The following is a 15855-nucleotide window of genomic DNA, read 5'->3' as shown; positions in this document are numbered from 1 at the left end:
ACCAGGAACGTCAGAGAAGAAGAAGAAAGGAAGTTGCGACGTGTGTGGAAGGAAAAAAGACAACTCTACGAAGAAAGTTTGTGTGAAGTGCAATAAGTTTACTTGTCAAGCTCGTCTGATTACAGAGCCTACATGCGGTACCTGTCATAAACAGGAGATTGACTCACACATCGTTTATTATTTTCGTGTAATTGATTTATTGTAGGTACAATATAACTGTAAAGAGTTAACATAAAATAGTTAAAATTAAAATGTGTATACATTCTTTTATATTATTTGTAAGATAACTTTCGTCATTTATAAGTTAAATAATGTATTTCTTTCCTTTGTTACGTGTCTGTATCATTAATTCCTTCATTTAGATGCAGATTAAAGCTTTTGAAACAAATATATAAAATATTACTGGAAAATATAAATATTTAACTGATTCCTAAAGAAATTATAACTTATCATAGAAGGTGGGCTACTGAAGACCCCAAGGGCCTATTCATGAAAAAAAAAAAAAAAAAAAAACCCGGCGCTCCCGTTCGAAGGTTTATACGAAAGCCCTGGGAAATCAATAGAGATCTGAACTAACTTGAAATATTTGTTCTTTTCAGTGATTTAGTTCGTCATCATTTTGAATGAAACATTATATTTGGCATAAATGCCTGCTCTTCCCATCTGTAACAAATTCCTTGTATAGAAATCCTTAATTTTTCTTCTCCACGTAAAGTATGCTCAGAAGCAAAAATAATGTAAAGGTAGATTATAGATCCATGTACATTATGTCTAATTTCCGTAATATTTTGATGAAATAAGCTTTTGAGCCGTCCGTCGTGCATTTTTCATTTCACTCCCAGCATTAAAGGAGCCTCACTCAAGCAGGGGTACCTCTACGCTTCGTAGGTGACAAGACCTTAGAAATATTTCAGCAGTTCTAGTCCTCTGCGCCCTGGGCAGGGCCCGTAAATGCACGTCTCTTCTTGTGGGTCGTAGTGGTATCCATAAATGCACTCAATGCACACCCAAGTTTCGCCATTGCACTTGTAAAAGCTGTGGCAGTCTTCTGGGTTGGCAGTGGATTCTGCGGGCGTAGTGCACTCGCCGCCTGGTGATGGTGGAGACTGAGTAGACGGAGATGTCACTGGTGGTGCAGCCGTTGACGGAGACGGAGGCGTCTCTGTTGGTGCAGCCGTTGACGGACGCGTCTCTGTTGGTGCAGCCGTTGACGGAGGCGTCTCTGTTGGTGCTGCCGTTGATGGAGGCGTCTCTGTTGGTGCAGCCGTTGACGGAGGCGCCTCTGTTGGTGCAGCTGTTGACGGAGGCGTCACTGGTGATTCAGCCGTTGACGGAGGCGTCACTGGTGGTGCAGCCGTTTGGGTAGGTTCTGGTGTTATGAAGGGCTCTACACAGCTGCAATAAGACAACAGGTTTGTCGGCTGAGGTATACTGCATAAGGCATCAGTACGATGAATTCAAACTACTGCCGCCTTTTGTTTATCAACGTAGGTTACATTTCGGTCAAAATGAGGGACGCGTTCAAGGACTATTCGTCAAGATACGAACAAAAATTTGATTTTCTCCTTCCTCGCATCAAAAATATAATGCAGTTTTGTTTCTTAGGATACAGAGCATTGAAGCGAGCTTTGAAATGTTTCTTTGTGCGTGCATTGGTCAAAACGAAAGAATAGTAAGACTGAACAACCGATGCACATTGAAGTAACGTAAGCCACAGTTTATTTACCACGTGGTTGTAATTAAAGTTCAGCTACTCACAGAGGGGATGTCATTGTCGTATGGCAGCAATATGTGGTAGGTATTCTAGTGCGTAAATGCAGTTCCTATTTATGCTGAAAAAAAAATAGTTCCGATTTTGACTACCAGGTGAAAACTGGAGCTATGAATGCGAGAAAGACGTGTATAAATATTCCCTTATGTAGTGGATTAGGAATGGGACACGGTTGGAAAAGGTCAAACAAATGAAAAAAGGCATGTTGATTTTATTACAAACCGCAGGTTACTCAATTTGTTCAATAGCAGCACAGTAGGCGTCGGTGAGGTGCTGCATCCGCAAAATGACGTGATCAATATTTGCTCGTAGCATTTCCAGTGGAAATCTGAGCAACGTGTTCCTCTATTCGTTCGTGGAAGGTTGCATTAAGCAGATCATCCGCTAGGCGAACGACATGGGGTGCTGCCCCGTCTTGCATTAAAACAGTGGTATCCACGTAGTTATGTTTTTCCAAACCAGGAATCAAGCGCTGTACAAGGAGGCACCGATAACGTGTGTGGCAGGGCCTCTGGGTGTATTCTCTTCTAAGAAGAACGAATCGAGAATAAAGATGCTTGTGAATCCACACCACGCAGTCACATAAGGCGAATGCAGTGACTCTTTGTGCACAACACGCGGTTTAACAGTACCCCACATTCGTCATTTCTGTGTGTTTCCTGCACCCTTCAGTATGAAATGCTCCCTGTCCTTCCTTAGGATACTGCCCAGCCACTTGCCATCAACTTCGATCCGTGCCAGAAAACAAAGAGCAAATTCAAAACGTGGCTGCAGATCATGAAGTTTCAGTTGCTGCACCGCCTGTATTTTGTACGTGTACCAGTGTAAAATAGACCGTAAAACTTTTCGTACTGTTGACCATGGGATGGACAATACTCGTGACGCTGCACGAGCACTAGCACTACACGGGACACGTGCTGCATCGCCAGTTACAGCAACAGCAACCTCGTCATTGGGATAGGACACGTTCCACGTGTCACACGAAGTCCACTTGTTTCCGAATTTCATTATCATCTTATTTAAACCATTAAATGACTTCGGGCCTCTCCTTAGGCCTTTTAGTCAACGATCCTGTCTCAATGCAATACTGTAATTGCTACAATTCACGAAAAACAGTTTAACTAGGAGCGCAGAGTCTCTCTTTCCGACAGCCATTCTGTTCACTCACATACATTGAGTACGCGAAAGAACTTGCCCCCCCTTCTAACAGCCATGTAACGCAAGTCTCTAGAGGAACGGAAGGTTCCAAATGATTGGAAAAGAGCACATGTAGTTCCAGTTTTCAAGAAGGGTCGTCGAGCAGATGCGCAAAACTATAGGCCTATATGTCTGACATCGATCTGTTGTAGAATTTTAGAACATGTTTTTTGCTCGCGTCTCATGTCATTTCTGGAAACCCGGAATCTACTCTGTAGGAATCAACATGGATTCCGGAAACAGCGATCGTGTGAGACCCAACTCGCTTTATTTGTTCATGAGATCCAGAAAATATTAGATACAGGCTCCCAGGTAGATGCCATTTTCCTTGACTTCCGGAAGGCGTTCGATACAGTTCCGCACTGTCGCCTGATAAACAAAGTAAGAGCCTACAGAATATCAGACCAGCTGTGTGGCTGGATTTTAGAGTTTTTAGCAAACAGAACACGGCATGTTTTTCTCGATGCAGAGACGTCTACAGACGTTAAAGTAACCTCTGGCGTGCCACAGGGGAGTGTTATGGGACCATTGCTTTTCACAATATATATAAATGACCTAGTAGATAGTGTCGGAAGTTCCATGCGGCTTTTCGCGGATGATGCTGTAATATACAGAGAAGTTGCAGCATTATAAAATTGCAGCGAAATGCAGGAAGATCTGCAGCGGATAGGCACTTGGTGCAGGGAGCGGCAACTGACCCTTAACATAGACAAATGTAATGTATTGCGAATACATAAAAACAAGGATCCTTTATTGTATGATTATATGATAGCGGAACAAACACTGGTAGCAGTTACTTCTGTAAAATATCTGGGAGTATGCGTGCGGAACGATTTGAAGTGGAATGATCATATAAAATTAATTGTTGGCAAGGCGGGTACCAGGTTGATATTCATTGGGAGTGTCCTAAGAAAATGTAGTTCATCAACAAAGGAGGTGGCTTACAAAACACTCGTTCGACCTATACTTGAGTATTGCTCATCAGTGTCGGATCCGTACCAGGTCAGGTTGACAGAGGAGATAGAGAAGATCCAAGAAAGAGCGGCGCGTTTCGTCACAGGGTTATTGGTAAGTGTAATAGCGTTACGGAGATCTTTAGCAAACTCAAGTGGCAGACTCTGCAAGAGAGGCGCTCTGCATCGCGGTGTAGCTTGCTGTCCAGGTTTCGAGAGGGTGCGTTTCTGGTTGAGATATCGAATATATTGCTTCCCCCCACTTACACCTCCCGAGGAGATCAAGAATTAGAGAGATTCGAGCGCGCACGGAGGCTTTCCGGCAGTCGTTCTTCCCGTGAACCATACGCGACTGGAACAGGAAAGGGACGTAATGACGGTGGCACGTAAAGTGCCCTCCGCCACACACCGTTGGGTGGCTTGCGGAGTATAAATGTAGATGTAGATACTGGCTTGTGAAATGACAGTGTGGTTGTCTTACCGTCACACAAACAGTGTACACCTCCAGATTCGCTGTTGGCCAAAACTGTAATTAATGTTGTTCCAGCGTAAATCGGTTTCTCATTAACGCATTAGCATGTCTACCTAGCTTCACTGCAATGCAATATTTACAGCCCACACTGGACCTCCGGCAGTAACTGAACTTTAATTATAACCACTCGGTACGATGGATGCAGTGTCCTAGACTGCCTCCAGGACTTAATATGACCTGAGATTACCTCCTCTCTATTTTGACGGAACTCTTTCTAAAAAGGAAGGGAGAAAAAGCACAGCACGAAATGTCAATACCGATTTGTGTTTCAGGTCAGCTAAGCAACGCAGTACAAGCGTGAACGTCCAACATAACACGGGAACACAAGAATACTTGTATAATCGCCATCTAATTGTTATTAGGAATCACGGATCCGTTAAACTAAAAGCTCTTCGCAGAAAGAAGTGTTGAATACTATCCATCACTGTATTGGAACTGAATAGGTCGCTTCAAAAAGGCCATACAGCCGGTGAAAACTGACTTTATTACTCAGATTCCTCACTTGATGTGTTTCATATGTTTTTCCATTGTAAGATGTACAAGTGTACAGAGGGTCCCAGGATACGAGCGTTATAATAACGGTGTATATGTAACATAAGTTGACAGTCTAGACAATACTACTAACTAGACAGTCTGATATGCTCTTACTAATGTTCTCACACAAGAAAGATGAAATATCTGAAAGAAAAAAAAATATGTTTTACAATACCTAGCAAGGGGAAGCCTACATTATGCCTAAATAAGAACGGTAGAAAACATACATAATTAATGGAGATTGTTTCATCAGTGAAATAATACAGTTTAAATAGAAAAATGATTTCACATGTTATTTGATACTTCGGAAGGAAAACAAGATACCAGATACAAAGTAAAACAGCTTTTTTTAATGCCTTATAAATTTTGTTTGACGTGTTTGTAACTACATATTTTTTCGAGCAGATAATCGTAAATGTTTTGAAATATTTGGACGGCGTCTTTATTATTCTTCTAGGTCTCAGAAGTGTGTAAAACTTCTCTCACGTCCTTTGTCAAGAACATCCACTATGAATTTTGCTTCTGTCATTAATGAATTCTGTTACAACTGCTTGCTCCTACAAACTATTGTTTTATTTAGATTTTATGCAAAACGTTTGTCTCTCATAACCTCACTCTCAACATTCACGTATCAAACTGCACAGCAGATGGCTGTCAAGACACGTGCAATATTGGCGCTAATGTGTCACGCGAGTCTCAGTACACAAACAGAACGCCACAAGTAGTCGATTGAGATTAGAAAATTGGATAAGTGAAAGGACACTAGTAAGGGAGAACTTTACAGGTGACAATCACCTCCTGGTTTACTGTATTGTGCAGAGTTATAGAGAAATCTGAATGTCGATAGAATAATCGAACTATATTAAAAGTGCAATATTAAGAGTTCAGTGGAAATTCCACAGTTGAACGCAGAGGAGAGAGAGGATAGGTGGAAAGGGTATATAGAAAGCCTATACGAGGCGGAGGACTTGCCTGATGACGTTATAGAAGAAGAAATTGGAGTCGATGTGGAAGACATAGGGGATCCAGTATTATAATCAAAATTTAAGAGAGCATCGGAGGACTTAATATCAAATAAGGCAGAAGGGATAGATAAGATTCCAACAGAATTTCTAAAATTTTGGGGGGAAGTGGCAACAAAACTGCTATTCATGTTGGTGTGTAGAATGTATGAATCCGGCGGCATAGCATATGACTTTCTAAAAAATATCATCCATACAATTCCGAAGATAGCAACGGCAAATAAGTGCGAGGATTGTCGCACAATCGGCTTAATACCGCTGTTGCTAACGAGAATTATATCCAGAAGAATGGAGAAGAAAACCCGGGCTCGATTAGATAATGAGCAGTTTGGCTTTAAAAAAGGTCAAGTACCAAAGAGGCAGTTCTGATTTTGCACTTCGTGATGGAAGCAAGATGGATCGAAAATCAAGACAGGCTCATAGGTTTTCTTAACCTAGAAAAAGCGTTCGAGAACGTAAAATTGTGCAAATTCGAATTCTGACAAAAGTAGGAGTAAGCCATAGAGAAAGATGGGTAATATACGATTTGTATAAAACAAAGAGGGGCTAAAAAGTTTGAAAGACCGAGAATGAAGTGCTCGGATTAAAAAGAGTGCAAGACAAGGATGCAGTATTTTGCCCCTACTCTATAATCTATATATCGAAGAAACAATTACGAAAAAAGGGAAGCTTCAACAGTGGGAATAAAATTCAGTGTGAAAGGATGTCAATAATAAAATTCACTGATGACATTGCTATCCTCAGTGTAAGTGAAGAAGTATTACAGGATCTGTTGAATGGAATGAACAGTCTAATGAGTATAGAATATGGATTGGGTGTAAACAAAATAAAGTAATGAAAAGTAACAGAAATGAAAACAGTGAGAAACTTAACACCAAATTTGGTGACCATGAAGCACGCGAAGTTAAGAAATTCTGCCATCTTGGAAGCAAAATAACCCATGACGGACGATGTAAGGAGGACATAAAAAGCGGACTAGCAAGGAGGGCATTATTGACCAAGAGAAGTCTACTGGTAACAAATGTAGGAATTAATTTCAGGAAGGAATGTCTGAGAAATTACGTTTCTAGCATTCGAGCACACCATTGTATGGTTGTATGGTTGTATGGTTGAATCAAGGGCAGTGAGAAAACCAGAAGATGAGAGAACCACAGCGTCTGAGATATGGTCCCACAGATAGTGTTGAAAATTAAGTTGACTGATAAGGAGTGAGGTTCTCCGCTGAATCAGCGATTAAGGGAACATATGGGAAACACTGTCAAGAAGAGTGGCGGGGGAGGGGGGGGGGGTAGGACATGTGTTAAGATTTCAGGTAGTAACCTCCGTTGTAATAAACGGAGCTGTAAAATGTAAAAACTGTAGTGACAGACAGAGACTGGAATACATCCAAGAAATAATTGAGGGGTAGGGTGCAAGTGACACTCCGAGACGAAGATGTTAGCGCTAGAAAGGAGTTTGTGGGAGGCCGTATCATATCAGTCAGAAGACTGATGACTCAAAATGAAAATTAAAATTATCCCTCGCTGCTATACAGAACAATTGCATTCCTATGGAAGCAGGTACAAAATGTAATGTTCTACACCACCTATTTCTTGCTATCCAATTTAGGATTACACACTACCTTCATGAAACAACAGCTGACTCTTGTTGAAACTCCTTCAAAGTGACGGCCTTGCGCTCTAGCAACAGGCTAAAGAGAAAGGTAAAAATACGATCTGAAGGAAAAAAAGGAGGCTTCAGACTAAATTTAAAGAGACTAAGTTGTTAACGACGGGAATGCAAACCAAGTTCTAAAATATTGTTGATGAAACTGTAACGTTCTGCATGTAATGAGAGTAAACATTATGTTTAGTATTATGGAAGTTAGGAGGACGTCAGTGAATATGCATCCATTTTCTGATGAATCACGGGACGACGACTGTTACTATATCTTTCCGTAGGAGCGATGGCACCATGAACCGTATTTATAGGTGTTACCATTTGCAACTGATTTCAGATCATCGATGATAACAGTTAATCATATGGATAGAGGGCAATCATCATCATAAAACATCATATGGAGGGTATAAGAAATCATTGGCCTCTTTGCTGAACGTGCTTTCCCATTTATGATGTCAACGATGACAGCCCTGTGTCCATGTGATCACCTGGTGTCACTGACAAGTCTGAAGATGTTGTACTGGAAAGGCGATTTCGATTGCAATGAAAATAAGACCTTTAAATACTGCAGAAGATGTGATCCCTACCACATCGAGAAGTCAACTTAGGATGGAAAAGCGATGCCTGAGGCAATAATAGGATGTGGCAGCAGAAACTAAGAAACACTACGGAGTTAAGGGTGGTGTGGAAGAACATAGTATGCCAGTCACAATGGGTTGGAAACACCTCTGTGAATTAACACCATTTTACTCCATGTTTGCATGGGATACTTACGAATAAAGAGTGACGTTGAAAACCATTCCAGCGGGACACCGGTACATTACCGGGTCGAGGCCGTTTCCGTTGGGCTTGCAGACGTAGTAGATGTTTTGGTTCTCTGGGATGACGCCCACCTCGAGTGACATATTGCAGGGCTTGACGGGTCCTTCTGTGCAGACGCGGTCTGACGTCGTTAGCCTGCCCAAGAGGAAGAATAATTTCATATCAGGCGTATTCGTTTTTTGTGCGTAGTTTAAGAAAAGCAATACATAAAGCAAGTAGTTACAGAGCGCCTTAGCCAGTCGTATCAGAGCAAGGTAAATATTGATGAAAATGTTGTACAGCATGCTGACAGGATCAAATCACGGTTGTCTCACCGGATCTCTGTAAGTCGTCCACAGGACTATCAGTGAACCAAGAGAGAGCAACGACGCTTGTTTTCATGTTGCAATTTTGTAATTGCAGCGACATCCTCAGATTTGTGTGACTGTTACAGATGTACGCAAGTGTTCACTTGTAGGATTTCACTTGCAGGACTCTGGTTCCAGCGTTCGTACACTTACATTCTGAGTTATACAGTGAAAGGGGTCACTGAACACTCCGTATTTTCATTTAAATGATAAAACAGAAAACGAGATAATTACCTGACGTTATCAGAAGGAAAGAAATCTCTATATCAAGGTTAAAAAAATCCCAAAATAAAAGTTTTGTTGCCCAGATTGCAGTTGATATATATCCTGATTACTAGTTTCGGCAAAGCTACAGTGTCACCTTCAAGATATGTAACTGAGGTCTAGGCAATAAAGCTTCTGTTTTGGAAGCTTTTTTACAAAGAAGTCAAGGTATTTCACACATAAGTATCGCCATTCTGACCAGGGACAGATCAACTGGGCCTGATTGACTGCAAAGTCATTCATCAGACAATGGTGTCATTTGGATGTGGTATGGAGTTTTTGGGTCCGCACACCGTACTCCTGGCCATTGTTGGGTTAGAAGAACTGGAGTTGTTACTGTTTGGTCAAGTAGCTCCTAAAATGGCATCACAAGACTGAGTGCACCGCGTTACAGTCTTGTCATCAAGCTAAGCGCTGTGCCGAGTGCACCCGACAGGTAGCTTGGAAGCTTCGCAGCAATCGGGACCGTAACTAGCCAAGCAAGCCCCGCAGCGATCAGGGTGCGTTGTCCTTAGAGTCAAGTTGATTTATGTACCATATTGAGTGGTCAGCATGGCTGACGCCACGTAGACGATCTGAGTTCGATTCCCGACACTGCCAAGAATTTATCCTTTGTGGGAGGACTGGAACGGGATGAAGAGGTCTGGAATGGGGTGCTCTCAGTCTTGTAATTCCAATTGAAGACTGCCATACACACGACCTGGGCTCAATTGCCAGCACTACCAAGGATTTATCCTTGTTGGGAGGACTGGAATTGGGTACAGAGGTCTGGAATGGGGTGCACTCAGTTCTGTGATGCCAATTGAAGTCAGACACACAGACACCCCGCCTCCCTCCTTTCTATTTCTGGCATTGTCAAGGCTTTGTCCTTGTGGGGGGTTACCTCTTACTTTATTAATGAAACGACTAGAGAATCAATTCTAAACTAGCCACAGCAGGAAGAGCATCATTTTAAACTACTGGTTTGTTGCAGTCAGAATAGCGAGGTCAGTAAAATAAAATTCCTGTTATAGAACAGATTATGCTCTACTTTGTACAGTACCGACAGCTTGACAAGGAAGTAAATTTTCGGTGAGAATTACAAAGTGAATTGATATTCCATTCACATACACTTTCTTTTTATTCAGATGTTTCACTGCCGCTATCTTCAGTACTGGAGTAGATGGATGTGGGTGACAGACTGCTAATTAAGGAATCCATTATGTCGCTTTTAAGAAGTTATTCCCGGCAATCTTCTACAGTTTGTCAGTGTGACTTACGCAGACTTCCCAATCAGCAACGATGATATTATATGTTGCTTCATGGATCAGACTTCCAGTATCGGCTACTATAAACATAGTATTTTTATCTGCCACGTCTCTTCACCTGTGTCCACACCAATTCTATACCCAATAGAATTAGGAGGTAATCGTATCACCCTCTGACTATATTGCAACACTACAGAATCAGTGTCGTATTTTTTACCTTTGCCTTTAGAAATCTTAACGAGCTCCAACAGCTTCGATCTTCTTTGTGTTTCAATATGTCGTATACTATCACTTCGCAGTCATGAAAGAATATTACTTTTTCTTGTGTTTCTAGTGGGGAGCCTGTCGAGGATAACAGAGTGATAGCTTGCGTTGTCAATAACAATGACAGACACTAGATGATTCTGAAACCATTCCCGAAATGCTGGTGCATTCATTTCAGGATGGTACTCAGAGATGGTTTTTAATTTTGATCGGAATAGAAGTTTACTTTGAGGCACAAATCCGGTAACAGTGGAACCGTGGTCACATATTATAAGACACCTTTCTTTTTGCACTGGAATTATAAAGCTGTCTTGTCCCTCTGTTGACTGCCAATTAAACTAGCGGTTTTGATTTACCCAAGTCTCGTACAAGTAATATACAGTTGACGTTCCTTTTGATATGACTTAAAGCATCCTTCTTAGAAACATCATCCTGGTATCCTTCCATTAAAAGTTTCTATCCGTCATTAGAATTTACATATTTAAATTCAGTATTCTTTAGTATTCTTTGAACTGACCTTCAGCTTCCTTCACGCATGATAGTGAGCAATTTCGCTGCCCTGCCGTGGGGAACTCGACTCTTTCATAAAATTCGAAAACCTTCCGACGTAAAACGTCTTCATCAAGTCGTCGGGTCCTGTTACCCGCTTTGGTACGCTATGTTTCTTCCCTTGAGTCGAAATTACACATTTCCAGTTGGTGTTGAGACGGCTTGGCCTCCTGCACAATTCTTCTGACAGTTCGTACACCAATATTTCCACAAGCCGCTACGGTGCATTCCTGCACCTTAGCAACCTTGCAGACCGGCCCCTCTGAATCAGCCTCGTCTTTGAGGACCGAGTACAGTTTAAAAATAACGCCCTTGTCAGTTTGTGAAACACTTGGTGCCTTGTAGATGTTTTCGCCATCATGGCAAAGCTCACACAACCCTCAGAATACCACACAAATCAGTCAATCGTAGTTTCGCCCAAAGGGAAACAGAACAGAACGCTCAAATACACTGATGGAAAAAAATCGCACCACCAAAAATTAATTAATGTAGAGTAATGAATTATCGGGAATATATTTGTCTAGGTAACATTGATGTGACCGCCAGAAGGTTGAATGCATGCATATAAATGTGCATTCATTGTATTGCAGGTGCTGAATGTCAGTCTATGGTCGGTCAGTACACGGACAGTCAATGATGTTTGAGGATGACGCCGGAGTTGTCGTCTGATGATGTCCCATATGTGCTCGGCTGGAGACAGATCTGGTGATCGGGTAAGCCAAGGCAACATGTCGACACTCTGCAGAGCATGTTAGGTTACAATAGCGGTATGTGGGCGAGCTTCATCCTCTTGCTTGGAAAACACCTCTTGGAGTGCTGTTCGTGAGTGGCAGCACAACAGGTCGAATCACCAGACTGACGCACAAATTTGCAGTCAGATTGTGTGGGATGGCCACGAGAGTGCTGCTGCTGTCATATGAAATCGCTGTACTAGATGTAAATCGGTGTACGTCCGGTATGTCCACCAAGCAGACAAGTTCGTTGCAGGTCCTCAAATGGCCTCCTCCTAATCAACGCGAATCCATCACTGGCACTGAAGCAGAACCAGCTTTCATCAGACAACACAACAGACCTCCACCCTGCCCTCTAAAGAGCTTTTGCTTGGCACCACTGAAGTCGCAAAAGGCGGTGGTTTGGCATCAGTGGAAAGCGCGCTATGGGATTTCTGGCTCGGAGCTGTTGTTGAAATAAGCGATTTGTAACAGCTTTTTGTGTCACTGTGGCGTCAACCGCTGCTCAGATTGCTGCTGCAGATACAGTACAATGCGCGAGACTCAAACGCTGAACATGATGGGATGGTCTTATCTCTCGGTAGTGCTATGTGGCCGTTTGGAGCCCAGACTTCTTGTGAGCGTATATTCTCGTTACCACTACTGCTAGTAACCATGGACAATGGCTACGTTCCTATCAAGTCTTCCTGCATTATCGCAGAAGAAACATCCAGCTTCTCGTAGCCCTATTAAACGATCTTGTTCAAAATCGGTGAGGTGTTAATAATGGCGTCTTTGTCACCATAACGGCCTTCTTGACTAGCATCAACTCATCCCTTCCAATCACAAAGGTAACTAACGCTTACTACGGTTACAGCGTATATTTAAAGCAAACCTGATTTGCATCCTCGTAGTGGCTCTACTAGCGCCACTCTTGTGCTACTGCCACGGTGTTTGAATAGACAACATCTTTCAGAAATAGAAACAGGCGTACAAAGTTTCGTTTATGCCGCACAACTCCTTCTTGGTGTTATTTTTTCCGTCAACCTGCGACGGAAGTTTACACCGTACGGAACGCGAAAACCGAAAGAGCGCTAATTGGATAGCTGCGCAGCTGTCTTCTGCGCATTCCTGGCCCAGAGGTCATAAACAATGCTGCGGACTATTGGTGCCTCTAGGAACGGCAGAAGTGACTCTGAGAACTGGCGTCAAAAGAGTATAAAATGTCTGTATGTATATTTGCCCTGTAATGTATTTGTTAATTAAGTTCTGCATCTGGCCCTACACGCGCAAATAGGGTCCGATTTACTGCCACGACATATTCTGCCCACGGCCTCATTGGATGCGGTATGGAATGGCCTGTGGTCAGCACACCGCTCTCCCATTTGTAGGGTTTCCTGACATTTGAACCGCCACTAATCCATCGAGCAGCTCCGCAGCTGAGCTTACGAGAGTGAATGCCTTCGATAGCTGTTCTCCCACGAAGGAAAAGTCCCTGCTACTACCGCTAATCGAACCCGGTTAATCCAGCATGGCAGTGAGCCGTGCTAACCAATCAGCTGCGTTGGAGAACAAAATGTTCTTTTAATGATGTACAAATACATATATCATGCACTCCTGCCACAGTATACGCAAAGGAGGCAATATTTAGAGGATATGGCATCATAACTATCTCATCTGTAATCAACACCAGTATATACCGAGTATTTGGTGTCATATATTCCATGGTAACCTGAAGCTGATGCATACTCCTTCTGTCCCTAAATGGAGCGAGGCACTAAGTACGTAAGCAAGGTAACGAGACTCGCAACTGAGGTGTAGTCGATAGGGAGACAATTTTGTATGCAGCTACTCTGAAGAGACAGAGGAACTGGTACACCTGCCTAATATCGTGTAGGGCCTCCGCGAACACGCAGAAGTGCTGCAACACGACGTGGCGTGGACTCGACTAATGCCTGAAGTGGTGCTGGAGGGAATTGACATTACGAATCCTGCAGGGCTGTCATAAATCCGTAAGAGTATGAGGGGGTGGACATCTCTTCTGAACAGCGTAGTTGCAAGGCACCCCAGATATTTTCGGTAATGTTCACGGCCGGGGAGTTTGGTGGCCAGCGAAAGTGTTCAGACTCAGAACAATGTTCCAGGAGCCACTCTGTACCAATTCTGGACTTGTGGGGTCTCGCATTGCCCTTCTGCAATTGCCCGAGTCCGTCGGAATGCAAAATGGACAGGAATGGTTGCAGGTGCTCAGACAGGATGCTTACGTACGTGTCACGCGTCAGAGTCGCATCCAGACGTATCAGGCGTCCCATATCACTCCAACTACACACGACCCACACCATTGCAGAGCCTCCACCAGTTTTAACATTCCTCTGCTGACATGCAGGGTCCATGAGGTTGTCCCATAGCCGTACATTCGCTCGAAACAATTTGAAATGAGATTCGTTCGACCAGGCAACATGTTTCTAGTCATCAACAGTCCAATGTCGGTGTTGACAGGGCGAGGCGTATAGCTTTGTGTCGTACAGTCATCAAGGATGTCCGCCGCTCGTGGTCTCGCGGTAGCGTTCTCGCTTCCCGAGCACGGGGTCCCGGGTTCGATTCCCGGCGGGGTCAGGGATTTTCACCTGCCTCGAGATGACTGGGTGTTTGTGTTGTCCTCATCATTTCATCATCATCCAGGAAAGTGGCGAAATTGGACTGAGCAAAGGTTGGGAAATTGTACGGGCGCTGATAACCACGCAGTTGAGCGCCCCACAAACCAAACATCATCATCATCTCAGTCATCAAGGATACATGAGTGGGTCTTCGGTTCTGAAAGCACATATCGATGATGTTTCGTTGAACGGTTCGCGCGCTGTCACTTATTGATGGTTCAGCACTGAAATCTGCAACATTTTTCGGAAGGGTTGCTCTTCTGCTCTGGTTGAGTGATTGTCTTCAGTCATCGTTGGTCACCTTATTGCGGGATCTTTTTCCAGTCACAACGATGTCGGAGATTTAATGTTTTACCGTATTCCTGGTATTCACGTTATAATCGTGAAACGGTCGTACGGGAAAATCCCCACTTCATCGCTACCTCGAAGATGCTGTGACCAATCGCTAGTGCGCTGACTAAAACACCACGTTCAACACGCTTAAATCCTGATAACTGCCATTGTAGCAGCATTAACCTATCTAATAACTGCTCCAGATACCTGTTGTCTTATGTAACCGTTGCCGACCGCAGTGCTGTATTCTGGCTGTTTACATATCTTTGTATTCGATACGCATGCCTATACCAGTTTCTTTGGCGCTTCAATGTAATTGATCATATTGCGGACTGAGCTAAAGAAAATGATGCGCTCTTGCGTGCTCGTGTGTGTGTGTGTGTGTGTGTGTGTGTGTGTGTGTGTGTGTGTGAGTGCGCGCACAGTAAACAACTTAAGTAACGAACTGAATAAATGTCCGAGGTAATCATTAAAGCCAGCCGGGGTGGCCGAGCGGTTCTAAGCGCTACAATCTGGAACCACGCGACCGCTGCGGTCGCAGGTTCGAATCCTGCCTCGGGCATGGATGTGTGTAATGTCCTTAGGTTAGTTAGGTTTAAGTAGTTCTAAGGCTCTGAGCACTATGGGACTTAACATCTATGGTCATCAGTCCCCTAGAACTTAGAACTACTTAAACCTAACTAACCTAAGGACAGCACACAACACCCAGCCATCACGAGGCAGAGAAAATCCCTGACCCCGCCGGGAATCGAACCCGGGAACCCGGGCGTGGGAAGCGAGAACGCTACCGCACGACCGCGAGATGCGGGCAAGTAGGTCTAAGTTCTAGGTGACTGATGACCTCAGAAGTTAAGTCCCATAGTGCTCAGAGCCATTTGAACCATTTAATCATTAAAGTGAGAAGGGCGTTCAAATTGATTTCGTATTTATAGGTTTCCAGTAGGCTTTCGATTTACTGTCTGAGAGGTTACAGTTCGTAGTAATTGACAGAAAG

The 15855-nt window shown here is 43.4% G+C and overlaps 1 protein-coding gene across 1 annotated transcript in view; it reads right to left on the bottom strand.

Annotated features, from left to right (window-relative positions):
• Positions 1 to 501: 501 nt before the first annotated feature.
• Positions 502 to 15855, bottom strand: part of LOC126188274 (salivary glue protein Sgs-3-like) — a 39444-nt gene continuing 24090 nt past the window's right edge. Inside the window, exons 4-5 of the mRNA XM_049929855.1 lie at positions 8443 to 8625; positions 502 to 1395 (exon numbers count right to left, since the gene is read on the bottom strand). Of these exons, the coding sequence (XP_049785812.1) occupies positions 900 to 1395; positions 8443 to 8625 (679 nt within the window). The 3' untranslated portion in view covers positions 502 to 899. The remainder of the gene's footprint in view (positions 1396 to 8442; positions 8626 to 15855) is intronic.

Source organism: Schistocerca cancellata, chromosome 5 (genome assembly GCF_023864275.1).
Source record: "Schistocerca cancellata isolate TAMUIC-IGC-003103 chromosome 5, iqSchCanc2.1, whole genome shotgun sequence".
In the NCBI taxonomy this organism is placed as follows: Eukaryota; Metazoa; Arthropoda; class Insecta; order Orthoptera; family Acrididae; genus Schistocerca; species Schistocerca cancellata.
This window is presented reverse-complemented; position numbering and strand designations above follow the sequence as displayed.